At 34.6% G+C, this 15,638-nt stretch overlaps 1 protein-coding gene across 2 annotated transcripts in view; it reads right to left on the bottom strand.

The window, feature by feature from the left end:
• Window positions 1-6,109: 6,109 nt before the first annotated feature.
• Window positions 6,110-15,638, bottom strand: part of LOC111158971 (CTD small phosphatase like 2) — a 77,221-nt gene continuing 67,692 nt past the window's right edge. For both annotated transcript variants that reach the window (XM_022521319.1, XM_022521325.1), the window contains exons 9-13: window positions 13,573-13,635; window positions 13,389-13,468; window positions 10,274-10,400; window positions 8,234-8,329; window positions 6,110-7,629 (exon numbers count right to left, since the gene is read on the bottom strand). In XM_022521319.1, coding sequence (XP_022377027.1) covers window positions 7,564-7,629; window positions 8,234-8,329; window positions 10,274-10,400; window positions 13,389-13,468; window positions 13,573-13,635 — 432 coding nt within the window. In that variant the 3' untranslated portion in view covers window positions 6,110-7,563. The remainder of the gene's footprint in view (window positions 7,630-8,233; window positions 8,330-10,273; window positions 10,401-13,388; window positions 13,469-13,572; window positions 13,636-15,638) is intronic.

The following is a 15,638-nucleotide window of genomic DNA, read 5'->3' as shown; positions in this document are numbered from 1 at the left end:
TCTCCATGCTCAACCTCAGCGGGAAGTCCGCTTCTCCCTCTCCCACTCCCCCTGCTTGTGTTCCCTCTCTTGCTGTCTCTGTTAAATAAATAAATAAAATCTTAAAAAAAAACAAAACCAGAAAACTAATTGGGGGCACCTGGGTGGCCCACTTGGTTGAGTAAGTGTCCGACTCTTGATCTCAGCTAAAGTCTTGATCTCAGTGTGGTGCGTTCAAGCCTCACACAGGGCTCTGCGCTGGGTATGGAGCCTACATTAAAAAAAAAAAAAAAAAAAAAAAAGAACGAATTGAGTTTTTCCTCTTAGCCCTCAGCCCTCCCAAAAAGCCTACTCAAGGATTTTGTAAGATGAATTGACAGCATCTCTGTTCAACTCCTATACATTTTCCTTCACTTAGTTTTATATGGTACCATAAAATCTGAGAGGACCTTCCTATTACTGTCCGTAAACTGGACAACCCATACTCTTCCTAGGACTTTACCAATCTCCTGGCCTCACACTGTCCACTAAAGGGTAGCACCCAGTGGATTAACCATTTGTTGTCTTAGAGGAAGAGATTACATTGTGTGGTGAATTAGGTCAACTTCTACAAAACTCTTAACTGGTGTCCCACCCACCCACTCTATTCCCTGTCAGCCAAAGTGATCTTTTGAAGACAAATCTGATCATATACTCCCTTGTTTGATTTTACATCCCCGCGCCGTCCCCCCCCGCCCCCCCCCAACCAAGCCTGGCTTTACGTTCTTTCTAATAAATATTTTACAGATCTCAACTTAATGCTTTTCCAGCCAACCCAAGCCTGGCTCCAGACGAGATTGTGTAACTGGCATTCTTAAAGCCACTCTTCTCTTCTGTGACCCTTGTCCCAACATTATTGTCAGTTCTCCATACTAGACTGTAAGCTTGAGGGCAGTGTCAGGTTTGCTTTTTTCCGCCATTCCTAGAGCCTGAAATAGTGGCTAACACATAAGATGATGTTTTAAAATGACTTTTACTGTCATCAGGAAGGCTGCTTATAGTTACTTTCAACAAATATTGCCATCTATCAAACATAACATTAAAGGTCATTATGTGGTAGCTACTAAAAGCTCTATCTAGTTCATTTGGTTAATCCATTAAGAAACTTCTAACTTGGCAAATCATTTGTATCAACCCCACTACCCCGACTTCTGAACCAGATCTCTCAAGCCATTCAGTACCGTTTTCTCATCACCCACTTTTTCCTTAACACTCAGCATATTTTCATCAAATACGTTAACATAGGTGACCGACCTCTCCATTATTACTTCCTGTCTTCATCTGAGTGTACCCTACTGCCCATGTTTTCCTCAAAAGAACAAGGACGTGTGGTATTACAATACCATGATTTTCCACTGCCCTTTCCTGCCCCTTCTAGCTTCAGACATCTCCCCAGACATTGTGCATATTATCTCCTGCATATCAAGAGAACTAGCTGCTTTAGCATTTTCACTGTTGTAGTTATTTGTATATTGCCTCAGTTTATAAGGTGTTTGACATGTTTCATCTTTGTAATTCTGAAAGGTAGATCTTGATGCACCCTTTGCACAGAAAACAAACCAAGGCTCAGAAAACTTTGTCTAGTAAGTTAACCAGCATTTGGGAACTTGGAATCAGACTCTCTCTGAATGACCCTTTTACTAACCAAACTCCCAAGTCAACTACTCACCTTAAGTCCAGTCATTTCTTTCTAAAGATAGTAGAGGTACTGCAGTGATTCTCAAACATGTATGTGTATTAAACTCCATTGGAGCGTAGGAAAAATAGTTATTAAATATTCCACCACAGCCAGGGGGTGAGGAAAATGAAGAGATGCTGGTCAAAGGATAGATATCCAGTTGTAGGTGGATCTAGTTTTGGGGATCTAGTTTACAGCACATTGACTATAGCTAACAGTGTGGTGTGTACTTGAAAGTTGCTATCAGACTAGGCTTTTTTTTTTTTTTTTTAACTTATTTGACAGACAGATCACAAGTAGGCAGAGAGGTAGGCAGAGAGAGACAGGAGGAGAAGGCAGGCTCCCCGCTGAGCAGAGAGCCCGATGCGGGACTTGATCCCAGGACCCTGAGATCATGACCTGAGCCGAAGGCAGAGGCTTTAACCACTGAGCCACCCAGGCGCACCGACTAGACTTTAAATGTTCTCATCTCACCCTAATAAAAATGGTAATCGGATAAAGGATGTGTCCACTAACGTTACTGTGGTAAACATTTCACAATGTATGTGTCAAGTCATCACACTGTACACCTTAAACTTACACAATGTCAATTTTACTCAGTAAAGATGGAAGAAAGTCTCACCAGAGAGATTGGGGTGGAACCAGAGTACTGTTTTGTAGCTATGTGGTTCATGTTATTTGCCTCATCTTAGGCTCACCATAATCTGGTTATTTGCTATCATATCTTCTTCTCAAAATTTGCCCCTTTATTCAGATTTTATTCTACTTCCTCAAACAGTAGTTCCAGAAATTGTGATTCCTCGTGTCTATAACCTACTCTGTGTACCTTACCTGTATGTCCTGAAGATATCAGAGAGAAAAGTAATGTGGAAAAATCATGTAACTGTAACGAAAAAAAGCACTACACAAACATAAGCTGTTATTGTTTCTAATGGCTGATAAAATATCATCAAAGAAAAGTGTTTCCATAAAAGTTTTATTTATCCCCACAACAACCCTGTGAGGTAGGGTGATCAGGGCATTTGAAGATGAGAAAACTAAGTCTACATTACTTGTTCACGGCTATACTGCATAGTAAATATGTAGAAATTAAACTGAGATTTTTTTTTTAAATATCCATGACTTTTATATTGATTCACATGGAAAAAGGCAGAGGGAATATTAACTCCCCCCTACCTTAATGCCAAAAGGACACTACCTTGAAAAATCCCATTTCAAAAGATGAAAGTAGTATTTCATTGCTTATTTCTACAAAGATTTATAAAATAAAAAAATAGTGAAATATTTTACAGTTAATATATATAATGGTCTCATTCAGGGATGTCCTCCAGCTATATATATGTTCAACTATTCCAAGTCCTAGAAATGCAAACTGTTAAAAAGTATGAGACAAGAATGATAATGAGCAGTAGCCTGAATCTTCTTTATTATTCCTCCATGTATCTTGAGTAAGTTCTGTGAAATCTGATCCCAGTTAAAAAAAAAAAAAAAAGAGAGAAAAAAACCAACGAAAAACTACCACAGAGACATCCAGTAAACCTTTATTTAGTTGCCTATTCTCAAACCACTGTCACATTATTTAAAACAGTGATTTCCCAAAGCTGGCTATTAGAATCACTTGGAGAGCTTTAAAAGAAAAAAACAGAACTCTCAGGCCCCACTCTAGATCCACTGAGACAATTGTGTAGGCCTAGGCCTCAGGAATCTGTATTTCTTAAGCTCTTCAGAGTAATTCTAATGGTGAGGTTTGGGAACCACTGATATATTTTAAAATACTAATAACAAAACCAAAAAGTTACTAAGTGTAAACTTGCTGCTCTCTTACCCCTTTTTAAAAATTTCTCAAAACACATTATATCCCCAGAACTCTTGCCTCTGGGCAAGTAATTCAAGATACAGAGAAACATTTTATAAAAATGTATCCTAGTGAGTGAGCCTTGGATTCCAATAATAATTTAAGTGGCATTTAAATACAAGATACTGAGTTTTGTGGTTCTTAATCTGAAATTTTAAAATGTGTTTTATACAGGTTCCTAGCAGGCTTTCACCTTCAGAAGATAGTAAAAGTAATGACACAATTAAGCATATGAGCACTGAAAAAATACTATACTCAAATATAGCTCATGAGAGGAATAAGAAAGTGAATGAATGACAACCTAAGGCCTTTTGGCCCATACATTTTTGTTCCCAGTCCACTCTTCCCCTATAAGGGGAAATAAAATAAACATTCTTTCCTAGTTGCTTGGCATAGTTATTCAGTGGGTAACTATTAACTAAGTTAATTTAGATACACAAGATTAAAAGAGGTAACAAATAAATACCTAGGAAGACAAAGAGAAGTCAGTTCAGAAAACCTTAACTATCTAAGGATGTGGTATATAACACCATCATGTTAGTACAATTAAATGAAGGCTTCAGTGTCCTTTACATTTCAGCATTATGTGATTGACACAAGATGTGGAAGAGATCTGTCCTTATGAAGAATTCTGTGCTCGCTGTAAAGATTTGTAGGAATAATGAAATGCTTTCTTCATTGATGAGATGAAGTCTCTCTGTTTTTCAGGCAAGTTGACTGGACAAAACAATGAAAACGAACTTCTTTAGAAGGTTGAATGAAAGTACTATTTAGCTGAAAAAGTCATTGGCCAAAGATAACTTTTTTTAAACCATTCTATGTTTAACATAAAACAAAAACAAAACAAAAAAAAAACCAACAATAACAACAACCAAACAAACCAGAAAAACCAGAGAAATGTAAAAAAAACAATGTACACATCCATTTCACTGACAGGTACAAGAAAATAGCCATTTATAGAAGTTACAATGCTTTCAACAATCCCCCGCCCCCGAATTTTGGGAAATAAGATAAAGCCATTGGGTAAATAAATATACATACTAGCTAATATAAAACAATTATGGTTTCAAATCGTTATCAACTCTTTTAAGACTCAAAGAGAAATATTGTGATATAAATCTGATTAGGGCTACATATATTACACAGAATTAAAAAACACAACTGATTTAAACATCCTAACAATAATACAAATATTTAAAAGAATGTCTTAAAAGCCAGACATTTATCACTGGAAATAGCACAATTGTAGTATGTACTTCAGATATGTAATGTGTATATAGGTCACTTTTGCTGTGTCTTATCAGGTATCCGTCTCTCCTGCATTTCCTACAGTCAGTTTTTAAAGAGTTCATGTTTCCTGCATGAATTGAAGCAGTTGGGCACATCTCAATTCACAAAATAGACACCTCCACTTAACTAAAGGGAAGTGTTTAAGATAACATTTACCAACAGCTAATGAAAAGGGGTAATGAGAAGGTAAAACATTAAAGTGGAAGGAAACTGGATAACTGTCTCTTTATAAATTATTTTAAATTTTTTATTAACAAATTTAAAATGACTGAAATCAAGTAATAAAGAAAAATAAATTGGTCTCAAGAAATTCTCTCAGGCCATATAATTTCTCTTTATTTCTTTACAGAATCTTGTTATGCTAGATTCCTTTGTCAGTTCACTTAAAGAACTCTCCTAGCATGGGACTGAAAACACCTTTACCATTAATAAAAGATGATTAAAAGCTGGTGTTTATTTTAAAGTGCCCATAGGCATAACATTACAGGTGCTTACATTTCCCTTTCAGTTATGGGAAAGCCCTTTGAGACTGTTTACTTAATCAGAAAAGCTTTCAGCAATTGTAATGCATGCTGAAAGCTTAGAACTTGTATAGGTTTTGGGTTTTACTGTTTGAGCATTAAAGGGGAGCAAGGAGAAATGTAACTAGGTTCACAATTTTGAGCAAGAGCATATGTAAAGGTAACGTATGTACATTTTATTTCAAGAAAGACAGAAGACAAACAGCATAAAGATGCCCAGATGCCCTAAAGATAAATACATTTCAAAGATTCTCATTAAAATGAATCTGGAGTATTTTTTCCTGCAAGCAAAATACCTTTCTTTAAATTAAAACAAAAACAACCAAAACAAACAAACAAATAAAAAAAAAACCAGTATTCTGAATTGCAAATGCTTTGCTTTTTTTTTTTTTTTTTGCAGAATATCTGCCATGATTATTTTTTTAATGAATAAGGATTTTCCACAAAACAGGCTTGCTCTACATGCTAGGTTTTTTAAACAGTTCAGTGACACAATATGCTAACTACATACACAACAGATAATATAGTAAGAAAACACTCAACCTGATGAAAAGTTAAAATCTTCATTAATACACTGAAAATTGACATAACTCATGCCTTTAAAATCAAAAATACAAAAATTAAATGTTTTCCTAAAAAGATTTCCTTATTTTAAGGATTCATTTGAAAATGAAGCTGCATGTAATTTGTACAATAAGTTGTACAAGTAAACAGGTAATATACATAAAAAATTAAGTGACATACTCCTCAATTATCAGTTGTCCACCTTTAATTTCCAATACTGTACTTTCTTAACAAGCATACAAAATATCAAACTTCTCTTTAGAAAAAGTGCCGTTCTTTGACATCCTTTACACAAAAACAGTCTGAGCCTGTGGCATGTTAATGCAGTCGAGAGGCAAAGCATACTAACTTTTACAAATTCTACCTTCCATAAAAAGCCTCCCGAAAAGGAGATTACACGCCACTATAAAAATATCAACCTCTTGTGGTAGCTGCATTAGAGAACCAAGGCTTGACGACTATTTTCATATAGCATAGAAAACCACTATGAGAGCATATTAACTGCATTGGTGGCTTGGGAGTTTACTGTGCCACAGGATTATGCATAGCTACTGTAAGGTACCAAGACTGTTACACAGAGTTTTAAATTGATTGTAACCAAGAGCATAACAGAGGTACTACCAGCCCATGCAAAATAACTAAAAATACTGAGTCACTGTGCTGAATACTTCATTCCTGGAGAAAACCAAAGGCAGCAGTAACCAAATCAAGCCCAACAGGTGACCAAACTCATTCTCCTCAAAGATTGGTGAGCACAGTGAAGTCTGAGGTATACCTTTATCCATTAAATCTGTGTGCCACTGCAAGATATTACCATTTGGGAACACATGCCATCACAATGGTTTAAATCTTTTGAATATTAGTCATTCATATATTCTTATCTACCCAGTCCTTTGATTTTTTTTTAAAAGATTTCACCTACAGTAGAATATTACAGAAACAAAATATAAATGCATGTCTTTCTAAATGAAACTTACATGGACTAAAAGTAGAGAATATTTTTAAACAAATATACAATATGCAGGCAGACAAAGCAGGAAAACGGCCATTCAAATGTATAATAAAAAACTAAAAATTGACTATTTCCAGAAAACTATGAAGCGCCTCAACTAAAAGGAATGCATAATGAAAATCTAATCTAATACAGGTCAAAAATGTAAAAAGGTTATAAACCTTAACAGGAAAAATAAAACAACTTTTACTGGCCATTCCTGTTGAAATGAGAATCTTAAAGTAACAGAAAAGTGGCTACAAACCCACTTAGAGCACCAAACAGAGAGAAAATAAAAGTCCATTTTCATCTCTGTTATTATCATAAAATCCTGTGTGACTACAGGTCAAACTGCTGGTGGCAGAAACAGAATTCTTTATAAACTGCAGATGTCCTGTACATAAAAAAATTTCACTGGAGTTGCACTAGTTCTAAAGACTCTTCTGTTTTAGCCTACCTACTGTATGTATTCAATCTGAGATAAAGTCTCTTTCTGTAACCCTTGATTATTATTGGGCACCAAAGATAAGAAAAGCAAGACGGGGTACAAAAATGCAAAATTTCAACAGTAATGGCAATGTTTTTGTCTTAGTCCAAAAGGGTCCTGCATTCTCTCCCCCTTCAGTGATTTGACAAGTCTTTGTACTTAATCTGGGGGCAGCAAATCATGCAAGCGAAATCTGTCTCTGATGTGAGGTCGAACATCTTCATTCTGTGTGGAGAAAAAGACATTTTTAAAGCCACGTAAATTTCAAAAATATGATTCTCATAACATTCTTCCTTTGCAGAGAAAATATACAGTTTATTTTACAACTTATATTATTTTGTTTGGCCAATATAAAGCTACTATGAAGAAGCAGTTAACTTAAGAATTAAATTTAGACTAAAAAAACCAAACCTGTCATTCAGGTTTTAATTCTGTAAAGAACAATTATGCACTAAAAGGCAAAACCAAAAGACAGGTAGAAGTGCTAAGCCACTGAACTCTACTTTATATATTAGGAAAAAAGTAAAGCCAGAATAAAGTTTCAGTAGCGTAAGCATGAATTCTAGACCTGAACTATGAAAGCAAAGTGAAATCAATTTGATACTAGTTGTGACTTGCAAGAAGCCCAGTGAAATAAAAACACCCAATCTACAAATTTTTAAATATTGATGAGCATAATTTTAATATAATTTACAAGGTGAGAAAATGCTTGTAATCCTTTTCAACTTTTTCCCTAATTTCATACCAAGCTGACTTAAAATGTCAATATAAAGCGTTAAAAAGGTTTCAATAGAGTTGAGGCAACAAAAGAAAATTAAGATATACTTACCAGTTCTACAAGCTTCTCCAGAAATGGAATCAATTTTAGGAGCTCATTGTCATTTTTATCCATAAACCAGCTTTCTATAGGGATTCCATTAGATAGCTATAACGATAAATAAATAATTAAATCCTCTTTTTACATTTTGCCTACTTTGTAAAAGCCTGAAAGAGAAATAACAGATACTTAAGAAACACATGTATATAATAAGTTCCTCTGAAAAGGAATGCCATCAAAGTTTATGTTTGTCATATTCCAACAACTCAACAGTGCAAGAGACAGATGTTAGGGAATACATCAAAGCCCAATTGGTTTTTCCACTTAATGTCTTCCTAGTGTATATGAAACTATACAAGAAAGATACATTGAGACAAGTTTTGCATTAACATAACTAAAAATATTACTTCACTGATTCAAGAAATAGCTACTATTAGTCAGTGCAAGGTATTGTGAATGAAGGAGTACAGCCAATGTAAAAAGAACACTAACAGAAAGCCTATACTTTTACACATGGACTATATCACATTCATTTTATTCCAACAAATAGCAGGATAACCTGAAACAGCATTAATGTAGCAAACAGATACAATGGTATTTCACTGAAGAGGAGTCTAGAAACAAGAATGCAAACCATATTTGTTTCATAGTAAATAATCTCTAGGTTGTCTTTAACATTTATGCAGAATACTGTGTTTAAGATGGAGGACAACTGAAATGATTTTATCCAGGAACCAGTAAAAAATTCTTAAAAAACACATTTCAAAATGTGAGCAGTGACCTATTTTGAACATATTTCAATACCATATGCAGTTTTTCCCTTTTCTCCTTTTTCATCTTTTTACTTTTTTACTCGTTCTATCAACATCCAGCCCAATTTCCACCATCCCTATTCTGCCCAGATTTATTGTGAAGGAAATCTCAAACTATCACATGAACATATTCATAATGTAAAACATTTTGCAAGGATGCCTCAGTTCTAGTTCAAGTTATATTTCTTTAAAAGGCCTTTTTTTTTTTAAAAGACTTTATTTGTTTGACACAGAGAGAACACAAGCAGGTGGAGCAGCAGGCTGAGGGAGAGGGAGAAGCAGGCTCCAGGAAGAGCAGGGAACGCAACGCAGGGCTTTATCCCAAGACCCTGAGATCATGACCTGACCAGAAGGCAGATGCTTAACCAACTAAGCCACCTAGGCACTCTCCCAAGTTATATTTCAAAGAAACACTGACACAGCATATACATATATTGACAAAATAGTCTAAGAAATTATTTCAGAACGTCAAAGCAAACATATCAGAACATGACTGAGGTATTTTTAATTCTCAAACATGTTTACAATTACTTATTTAACAACTGCTAAGAGTACTATTAACTGATATATATATATATTTTTTAAGATTTTATTTTTTTATTTGACAGAGAGACAGCGATCACAAGTAGGCAGAGAGGCAGGCAGAGAGGGAGGGGGAAGCAGGCTCCCTGCTGAGCAGAGATTCCCGATGCAGGGCTCGATCTCAGGACCCCGAGATGATGACCTGAGCTAAAGGCAGAGGCTTAACCCACTGAGCCACCCAGGAGCCCCTGATATATATTTTATAGTCCCTTCTTATTTAGGCCTACTACCCAGATTTTTATCTGTGTTGTACTTAATTGAAAGAAAATTTTCAGGGCACCTGGGTGGCTCAGTTTAAGTTAAGCCTCTGCCTTCGGCTCAGGTCATGATCTCAGGGTCCTAGGATGGAGCCTGCATCTAGCTTTCTGCTCAGCGGGGAGCCTGCCGCGCCCCCCCCCCCCCCCCCCGCTTCTGCTTGCCTCTCTGCCTACTTGTGATCTCTCTCTGTCAAATAAATAAATAAAATCTTAAAAGGAAAAGAAAATTTCCCACATGGAACATAGCAATTTGGCATTTCTAATTCTAAAAGATAATACTAAACACAGAAATTTCACCAGTCAAAATTCTGTTCTCCTATCATATTCTGTTTGGCAGCATTTGTTCTCACTATATATATTTTTTCCCAATCTGAATTTGTTTAGCAACCCTCCCTTCCTACCTGATATGCAAAGGCTTGTGGTGAGTTGTCAATTATTATAGTCTTTGAAAGATCTCTTCCAAGGATATTTAAGTCCTTTATATAGTTTCCTTGTACACAAACACAATGTTCACGGAAAAGCCGATGCCTAAACATAAAAATAAAAACAAATTAACTAAGAAAAAAAAAACTCTAAAAATTACAACATATACTGAAACATACATACACATACCATAGGCTTTATAGTTTAAGCCTTATTATTTTCTCTCACAAAGGAAATTCAAATATAAATGTGAGCCTAAGCTTTGGGCTACAGTTTTACTTTTTAAAAATGTTAGCAATTATTGAAACCTTACAACCAAATATTACCATGCCTTTAAGAACTTCGGCTTATCCCAAAATGTTCTATTAAATTATAAAGAGGGATTAAAAACTCTGTAAATTGTTTTTGTAATTTATTTACCCAGGAAAGCTCAGTTCAGATGCAGCATCTGGTTGTCAGCGAGGTCCTGCTTTTTAACCAATTTTCCAGATGGTTGACTGAGGCACAAGGAGGTCAAGTGACTTGCCCAAGGTCACACAGTAAGTCAGTGGTTAGCCCCGCATTGGAACCCAGGATCCTCCTGGCTCCCAGTCCTTTGCTCTAACCAGAAGACCACACAGCCTCCCTATCCCTGTACATGCCAGAATAGAAAATATAAGAAGGAATGTTTCTGTGTTGGCATTTTTAAAAATGTTTTTAGTTTCCCTTATAGTTTTTGAGAAAAGGTGTGGAGGCCAAAACATTCCATCATTTCAGCTTTTCCCAAACACCCATCTTTCTTTTAATTTAGTTGAGTGTATATATGATCATTTGAAAAAACAAGGATTGCATGAAATGATGAATTCAGATTTAAGTATTACAAATGTAAACTAATGTTTTACCAATGATACTTAACTGAAAAATGCTGTTATTTTAAAAAGCTATGAAAGGCTTTATAATAATACTTATAAACTGTCAAAATTGTATCATCTCATTTAGCACTCAAAATGTTAGTCTCCAAATATTTCTAATAATACAGATCACCTTGAAATGTATACATTAATAAATTGGTAAGTTTGGCTTCCTTGTGTCTTAATCCCACTAAACAATTTTCAGCAGCTAAGGTCTACTCATACCTTTTATTTTTAATTATGGAATTTCAAGAAAGGGGCATTTTCTACCAACAAAACTTGCCATAGCTCTGAGAACAAAACTCAACCTTAAAAACACCAGTGCCAGTGGTGATGACAGTTTTCTAACCAGACAAAACGTATTAAAAATAGTTCTCTTCCTCCCTTTTTATAAAGAATACTTTTAACTAAATCATGATCTACCTCTGTATGGTTTAAAGACCATCCTACTTTGAAAAGGTTAAGACCAAAGAATTTTCATTCCTGGTTGGGCCTATAAGATTCCATTTTTATTTGTATGAACATTTACGTTACATATGAGGAAACTGGAAAAGCCAGTGCAGCACATAATGCAAGTTACTACTAATGTTTCTTCCCCAATAGCAGCAAACTCACCCAAGACAGGAGACAAATGACTATGTATGTGGATACTAATGATTACTTCAATTAAATTACAATAAAACTCCTCCAGTTATTCAGGAGTCTGACAGTCAGTAGCAGGTATTTGCAGTTTTACAAAGGAACTACTTTTGCCAGTCATCAGATTTGCATTTGGATGCATGAGATTCAGACATCATGGAATTTCTGAGTCTCCCTTGTCTTCAACATAATTCCCTTTAGCATTCTAATGAATTCAATCTACTATTCAAAAAGTTCTTCCTGTTTTAAATTATTCAAATATGACTACATAAAACAAATTTAAACTCCCAAATATGTAAATTTTATAGAACTAGTTTAAAAGAGGGGCATTAATTTGTTAACATCATAATTCCATGACTATGACTTGCTCCCCAGTTAAAACTGAAATCTCTAAGGGAAAGGCTGGTATTGCTCACCACTGTTGCATGGAACACTGGAGGTGCTGAATAGAAATCTTCAGAATGAATGAAGTCATCAAAGCAAAATCATTTGTGTACTTTTGTTAAAGTTAGGTAAAATGAGCATGTATTATACTTTCATAAATAGGAAACACCATTTTCATTTTTGATCTGATGCTTGCTTATATGGAAGATAAAATGGAAAGTGACAAGGACAAATTCTGATCCTTTAGATTAAAAAAATCACAGTTCCATTTACAAGAAAGAAAATCTAAGTGTGGACATCAGAAAATGTCTTTTCGCATAGCTGCAACCACTCAATAACAAAGGTACCATTAACAGTAGAAATTAGGATTTTCCACTAAAAAAATATGGAAGAAAGTATTCAAGAAAATGAACTCCCAGCTATTAAAGCTTTCATGAACCTTTTTTGGCATCTCTTACATCTCTTGGTCCAAAAAAAAAAAATCAAAGATTAACTCTGGCATCTTAAAGAATCCAGCAAGACTGCTAACAGTCTTAATATCTCACTTCAGTTGACACAAACAATGGAACTAATTTTCAAACTGTTTTAAAATTACCCAAGGCACTCCCACCTAACCAGGAACACACTGCATCTGCTGGCTCAGGACACACACAAGGAACTGAGTCCAGATCAGGATAACTTGAGTGACTAAACCAACTGCAATTTCCAATTAGAGTCATGTAATGTTTTCTTTCCATGGAGGACAAATTTGCTCTTGAAAAAAGCAAAAGAGTTTAATTTATCCTTTCTGTTAAAATTAACCCTTATTTCTCTATGCCATTAAACAGGGGACATAACATGCATTATCTCAGAGACATAAGGAAGTGAAAATATCATGCACACAGTGAAAAATTCCGCATACCCCCATTCTCCCCCCAGTCCCAAAAGAAATGAGGATACAGATGGACTGTGAATGAATATATACATTTGATCTTTGTATCCTTTAAAGAACGTCTGTCTGGAGTTATATCATTTGGAACTCTTAAAGAGTTTGGGGCTTAAAAAAATTCATTTCACCATTCAACACAACCAATCTCTATATATGCAGCCAACTGAAAATGGCCATCAAAATTAAATAGAATCAAAGTAATTTCATAGATCAGTGTGACAGACATTTCCACTATTTCTTAATTAAATTTACCTGACCAGTTGCTTTTTAGGGTCTAGTATGTTCAGTAACTTGTCTGCATACACCTTCTTAGAAGCAGTAAAAAGAATGATCTACAAATTCAGGGGAAAAGAAGTAATCATTATACATGATCTAAATATGGGTACTGTATTGAATAAAATAAAAATACTTATGTAATTAGCTTAAGCATTTTTACCTCATACATCTGAGACATTCGTTCCAGGAATTCCCTGAAGAATGGTCTTAATCTCACGTAAACCTGAAGAAATAACAAAGACATGCTTCAGTAAATAAACATACAGAGTAGAAACAACTTATTTATAAGAGATGTTGTGTTCTAACTCTGAATATATTATAATTAAGAAGTTCATATTTTAAAGTAATAGAAAAGTTCACTAAGTACCACTCAAATATATTTCATAAACCAAAAATCACTTAAAACAATCTTTTGGTAGGGAAATAATAGTCATTGTGATGTTACTTTTTAATATTTAAATGGCACCATACAATGTAATAAAACTTTGTGGAATATAATTTTAGTAAACATTCAAACTAAAAACTGAAGGTTTCCCTTTGAGATTTTTGATCCGCCAATCAGCTCCATCTTCCAGCCAGGTAGCATCCATCCAATTATTAGGCAGGCTGTGTCCACCTCTAGCTGACCTGTCTCAATGACCTTCCTCTATATTCAGAATTTCTTCGTAACAATCACCTGCTAAGAATACCTTTATTTTCAATCTCTATTAAGATAAATAATGTTCAAGAAAGAGATGTCTGGATTGGTGGGTTTAAGTAACTGGAATTTTTCAGAATTCAATCTTTTTCTACATTTACTGATTTAGACGTGGCATCTAAATTAGCACTACCAGGCTACTTGAGACTGAAAATATAACAGTCTAATACCAGTTATCAAAACTTACTGGCAATATCAGGGAAAACTATATGCCCAAAGAACTGCCCTTTCTTATTTATGTTTGTCTGTCTTCTTGCCTACATTTAATGTAGCTCTTGTAATACACTCCAGAATTCAAAAAGCACAGAATTATAAGCCAAGAGCAACCACTAAAATGGATTTACAGAAGATTTTAAATTATATTCATTTTGTGACAAAATTTTATAAAGACAATTTTATACTTTATACTCAACAGTGATTATTAACTTCAAACACCATGAACAACAAATATTTATAGAAGATGTATGCACCAGATTCACTGGATTCAGATTAAAAAAAAAACACAACCCACTAGTAACTACAAATTCAGAATCTAGGCTTCATGAAATTTAATTGTCATTAATAGACATCCACACAAAAATGATAAAAATTTCGTTCTGGGAATGTTTTCGGGAAGAACAGGGAAATCAAGCAAAGGATTCTAGGAAGTAGTGACCACTGTACTACCAATCTTTATAGTTTCCAGGGCCCTCTGGGCAGAAGACAATGTCAAATATACAGTAAATACTTGATTTAAAACAAAAACAAAAACTGTTGAGTAAATGAAATAGAATTACCCAAAGTTAAGCAATATAGACAAAACAAAGAGAAGCAAGCCTATATAACTACACAAGGACAACTACTGAGTTTCCTCAAAAACTAATCATTTGTAGAAGACAAATTCTGAACAATTATTAATATGCTAAGAATATCATTACCCCTACCTCTAGTCTAGAATGATAAAGTATACTTGCTTTGAATCCTATTAGGCATTTTATTTCAATCTCTTGACTAATCAAAAACAAAAGTAAAGCCATATACCCCTACCCCTAGAGCAAATAAAAATAACCAAATCCTTGGTATCCAATCACTATCATTTAGGATGAGGCACAAGAAATTTAACTAGAGCTGCTCTTCTAATTAATTTTAACATTTTTCATCCTAAAAACATTTGGTATTCTTTGTGGCCAACCGAGGTAACTGACAGATTTCAGATATATTATTACTGTCTTAACTGGAAATAATATTTTTTATTAACTATGTATCTTTTCAAAAATAGATTTGTGATGATTAAGGAAAAAAAAATCAATTTAGTCAATACTTTTTCCAATGACCTCATCTCAAGGATGATAAACTATGAACCATCAGTCCTAATTACCAAAATACTTTATTTTTGCATTTTTGTTCTCAGTATCTCTGTTATCACTTGCTCCATTCTGTAAACTAAGTAAGGTCTCTGTAATTTGGGATTTGTTTCCTCTGAACCCTAACATACTTCCATTTTATTTTAGAGGAATACTTCTATGTAAATGATATTATCCAAGCAGAGA

Source organism: Enhydra lutris, unplaced genomic scaffold (assembly GCF_002288905.1).
Source record: "Enhydra lutris kenyoni isolate GAN:26980312 unplaced genomic scaffold, ASM228890v2 scaffoldscaffold4, whole genome shotgun sequence".
Taxonomy (NCBI): Eukaryota; Metazoa; Chordata; class Mammalia; order Carnivora; family Mustelidae; genus Enhydra; species Enhydra lutris.
The sequence above is the reverse complement of the archived record's forward strand: the minus strand, read 5'-3'. Positions and strand labels throughout refer to the sequence as shown.